This window comes from Pundamilia nyererei, unplaced genomic scaffold (assembly GCF_000239375.1).
Source record: "Pundamilia nyererei isolate P.nyererei 1_Seehausen unplaced genomic scaffold, PunNye1.0 scaffold00255, whole genome shotgun sequence".
Taxonomy (NCBI): domain Eukaryota; kingdom Metazoa; phylum Chordata; class Actinopteri; order Cichliformes; family Cichlidae; genus Pundamilia; species Pundamilia nyererei.
Genome location: NW_005187656.1, coordinates 609,684 through 614,849, shown reverse-complemented (window position 1 = coordinate 614,849; position 5,166 = coordinate 609,684). Strand labels below are relative to the sequence as shown.

Genomic DNA, 5,166 nt, shown 5'->3' with positions numbered 1-5,166 from the left:
ATAAAATTGAATTGAACTGGGAAATTTAATTCAGCTTTACTATTACTCCAGTGAAAATTGTGAAAGATGAAATTAAAGGGATTCAGCATCAATGACTATAATCTGATTCTGTTTTTCTTCTGAGTTTATTGCATACCAGCGGCAAGAAATTGCAACAGAAACCATCCACAGCAGGAGGATTGCACTCCTTTACACATGTGGCACAACAGCACGGACTTCATTAACTATGACAGACATTAGAAAATGATTGATTAGGATCTAACAGCAAATTACTTCTGGTTCTCTCTCACATAGTCATATTTTATATGTTGCAGTTTATTAAATGTTTTCATGATGTTTGCTAAAGATTGTATGAATGTGATCCCAGATCCAATTGCTTTTTATTCCATTAAAATTCTGGACTGCTTTAATTCATAAACAGTTTCAGTAAACTCTCTTTGCACAGAAACATGAACCATACTGTACATGCATTCACATAAATATTCTTATATCAAATATTCTTCCAAATTCTTTTCTGAATTAAGAAAAACACCACTTGTTTTGGTTATGTCTACATGAGCAATTAGATGTTAAAAGTTTGCAATTTACATTACAAATCTAAGCTTTTGTCCACGCAAAATTGAGCAGATTTCCATATCTGATGTTTCTTCCAGCATGTACTGATGAACTATGCTAATTGCTGACCTTTGTGAGCACGCTTTCAGCATTTCATTTTTTGTGAGTTAAAATGAAATTCCACAACAAACAGCGATGGGTATGAATCCATTAATTCACCGACCTGCCCTGAGGGGGAACATATTTAGTCATTGTGCACTGCAAACCTGCAAAATGCCTGTTGCCAATCCTCATCACTCATCAAATTAGTTCCTGTGGGACCTCCAAGTCCCCCCTCTTGCTATCTTTCCCACAGCAACATCACCGGATGCATGTGCTCATTACGCTATCTGTCTTTTTCTCTTTCATTCTCCCTCTCCCTCTATTTCTCATTATCTGGTAATTTAGATATGTGAACGCTATGATTATTAGCCCTCCCCATTCATAATCAGTTCATTTCCGCCGCTTATCTGCTCATTATTGTTTTTCTGTGTTCAGGCCTATTGTGCCCTGGAGTAGGATGGATGAGACCCTGGTCTTGAGTTTTAATATGGCATAGCACTGATAAAAGGGAGGGGGAGAATAAGGATAGGGAGGAAAGAGTGTTGGTTACATACGAGAAGACGGGAAGTAGGAAAAGAAAAGACAGATGCCAGCGCTGTACAACAAGGAAGCTCAGAAAATGGGCCTCCTAAGGTATCTCAAGACTGTTTTATTCTGTTACATTCTAAATCTAGGTGTGCATTGAACACAGCAAGAAATTGGCCCCCACTCATGCACCACCCAAGAAAGAGCAACAATAGTACCTTTTAAAGTGCTAAACAGCCATTTATTTGCTTCAGCAGTGAGCAATGCCAAAATAATAAACAAAACTCCCTAAAAAGGTCCCTATGCTTCCCTATACAAAAGAAATCCAACCAAAAGACAGTTCACTTACCCAACATTCTAAAAGAAAACCAGGAGAAAACTGAGTCAGCAAAAATGGCTTCTCACGCCTACCAGGCTGCTGCAGGGAACAATATATACACAATATACAATATATACAAATCTATTTACAACGATTTACAAGATCAAGGCTCTAACGCCAGACACACAAATGAGGTTAAACTTGCGAATCAGTTTGCAAAGGCACTCTAAGTATCAACAACTGGAAAACACAGGCTGGTGGTGGAGGATGGTGGAGGCTAGGAGGGAGGGGGCCAGGGGGCTGTTATCTGGTGGTTAATTACTAGGGGGTGATCATCCAATTATCCAATCCTAGGACAGGAACAAACTCCACCCAACAACTCAGCAGCCACTCCCAGGTGTCCACCCCCTAGGAGAGAAAAGGAAAAACCCACAGCCATCCTCTGGTGGGAGGAGTCACACACATAAAACACAAACACTGATAACACTGAATCATAACAAAATGTGTTTGTTAGTCCAACTGCAGTCATTTATATTTGGTGATATGGCTCTGTTCTGGGATTTTTTCACACCTCCATCCATATACTTGAATATGGAGTATAGCTGGGAGGAGCTAGGGTGGTAGTGGGTTGCAAAGTAGCTTGCAGATGAGTGATGACAATACAGGGTGCAGCTGCAGCTTGAATAGGATGGCCCTTATGAGATTTGCCAGTTGAATGTATAACAGGTTATGAGCCAGGCAATTAACTGGCTTTGAGACAATCTCACTCGCTGATCTCTCAGAATTTCTGCCAACAAGAACTAACAACACCCACAAATAGTTTTTCTATTTCTGTAGAATATGCTTAACCTGTTAGCAGTCGGACGTACCGCCCACGGTACATTGGATGGTTTAGGGGACTAATTGGACTGCTAAGGGGTTAATATTATTTATACTCTAAAAAAACACACTGATTATTGAAGTGTTTTTTTCGTCTCTTGCAGGAATGTTTTCAAGGTGGATGATATTGCCCTGAACTACCGCGACCCTGATGGTGACCTTATTCGTATCCTGGACGATGAGGATGTCCAGCTGATGATCAAGGAGGGCAGACGTCAACAGGACAAAGTCAAGAGACCTGTTAATCAGTTTCCATGGGAACTGCATGTGACCACGACCTCTGACCTTTCTGTTTACAATACAGAGGCTTGAGAGAAGTTGAAGAGAAGATAAATAAATATAAAATATTTAGTTGTGTCATATAAGAAAATGAATTTAACCAAGTGTATAGTTGCTGATTTGAACTCTGTGTAGTTTGCCATTTACATTCATTCTGAGTCTGTTTCAATAAATGTTCCAGTCATTTCACTTAATAAAATAACTTAATACCATATTTACAGTTTGCGTGCTTAAATTTTTTTCTGCTTGCTTAGAGGCTTTTCAACCGTTAGATGTGCTCTCTGACAGAGTTTTACAGTCTAGTTAGTAGTTCAGTAAGGAGAGATTAGAAGGAATTGAACAGGAGTTGTTGATATACAGAATTCAGTTCTGTTATTTGACAATTAGACTCTGGTCCCCCATCACAGCAGAATGAAGTCCCAGCAGTGATGGGAATTAGGGCAGGGCATTTCCTCAAGCTTTTTTTTTAATGCTAGAAAGTAGGGTGTTGTTGTTGTTCATCCATCAGTATGTCGACAGAATCAAGAGCTGGACAACAACAGGACCCAACGTGAGCCAAGCTTAATGGCTAAAGACGCAACAGCACTCCATGGACGCTTGGTCAGCCATCATAGTAGCAAAGCTAAGTGGGTTCAGTACATGACCACTGCCAATAAATGTTTTGGAAACACCAAAGGCCAAACTCAAGCTCCTGGCTGATAAAACAGCACACCAGGACTCTTACGACCAGAGAAACCGCCTGCACTACAAGAAAGCCTACAACCAGTGTTGGGCAGTAACACTGGTATTTAAAATACAAAATATGAGTAACTGTATTCTGTTACAGTTACCGTTTAAAAAGGTGGTATTCAGAATACAGTTACTTTGTTGAAATGAAGGGATTACACAGCAGTCTTCCTGTTTCATATGTTAGGCTGTTCCCTTTCTATTTTTTGTAATTCCACGCTGGAACAAAACACGCACTGAGAGGCTCTAATGCAGGGGTGTCAATCTAGCGGCCCATGTCACCTCTACTTGTGGCCCACATAATGACGTGACAAAATATTTTTAAAAATTATTGTTCAAATAATTATTTAATATGATGGCAATAGGCAGAGTGTGACAAGCATAGCCCTGAAGAATGTAGCCTCACGGGCAGTGTAGCCCAGTTGTAAGTAAGCTATTAAGACTTGACTGTACACTGTGTTTGTCTTTACCTCCGAAACAATAAGTTCTGTTGGAGCAGCCTTTCAACTCCTCTCTCTGTCTCTCGCTAGCAAAGTTGACCCAGACAACAAAGTAAAGCTAGTTTTTGGCTACGAGCCCAACAAGAACCCGAGGTATTAGCCACAGGTCCCTTTACTACGGTTCAGAGCCGCGGACCTGTTTTATATACCAGACTGCTGCAAAAAGTGCAGCCTTACCTAATGTCCATCCTACTGTTACTCATTTATATTAAGATTTTAAAATCTAGTTGGTGTTGGTAAAGCGAGTAACCTTCAGTAACAGTAATAAATCACACAGCAATAGCACATTCGTGTAGTTGTAAAAAAGCATGATAATATATTAAGTAATCCAAAGTATTCAGAATACGTTACTCTCATTGAGTAACGTAATGGAATACGTTACAAAATACATTTTGGAGCATGTATTCTGTAATCTGTAGTGGAACACATTTTAAAAGTAACCTTCCCGACACTGCCTACAACACTTGAGTGCTTGGCACTGTAGAAGACCACCAGCACATTAATAACATTCATGAGAAACTCAATGGTCCTGTGGAAGACAACAATGGAGGACAACGCCAAATAAATTACGCAAATTACCAAGTGCAGAATATACCAAGGTGTCCACACTACTACTCTGTATGGGGCTTAACCACCTAAGGCAGCTTATTACTAAGAGCATATATGAATTCAGGAGTGGTGAGACTATCAGCCGCCTCCTGTACATCGATAACAGTAAGTCGTTATTTTCAAGCATGAAATGTGGTTGGAAATAACGGAGCTATGATCCTCTGGGACTTCAAGTTCCAGACATTTGTTGTTCAACCAACCAGACATAGTGGTAGTTGACAAGCGCAGAAGACTGCAGATGTGTCGATCTCAGTGGACGGCAGCACATGTAGAAGATAAATTTCAAATTACTTTACACTGGTAATAGGAGAATTAGGAGCTATAATCCCAAAACCTGAAGATTCCAGGTAGAGAGGACTCCAGGAACAGCTAAGATACTGGGAAGAACCCTCAAACTCACAGGCCTCTGGCAGAGGACCTGAGCTTGTTTTGAGCTAATTTCAAAATTGCAACAAAAACTTTGTGTTATTGTAATGCAAAGTACCAAATAGCAATGGATTCATTATAAAGCTCCACAGGGATTTTTTTCCCCTCAGTAGTAAAGGTTATCAACCTTTAGGAGAAAGCTGTGGGAAAAAGTTTGAAAGCTGTTGAAATAACTTTAAATTTATATTGAGTTTAATACAAATCCCAAACATATCTGCCCCCAGGGTTACGGATCAATACTGTTAC

At 40.0% G+C, this 5,166-nt stretch overlaps 1 protein-coding gene across 1 annotated transcript in view; it reads left to right on the top strand.

Moving 5' to 3' along the window:
- Positions 1 to 2,867, top strand: part of ncf4 (neutrophil cytosolic factor 4) — a 36,431-nt gene extending 33,564 nt beyond the window's left edge. The window contains exon 10 of the mRNA XM_005749819.1: positions 2,485 to 2,867. Within this exon, the coding sequence (XP_005749876.1) occupies positions 2,485 to 2,692 (208 nt within the window). The 3' untranslated portion in view covers positions 2,693 to 2,867. The remainder of the gene's footprint in view (positions 1 to 2,484) is intronic.
- The last annotated feature ends 2,299 nt before the right edge of the window (positions 2,868 to 5,166 follow it).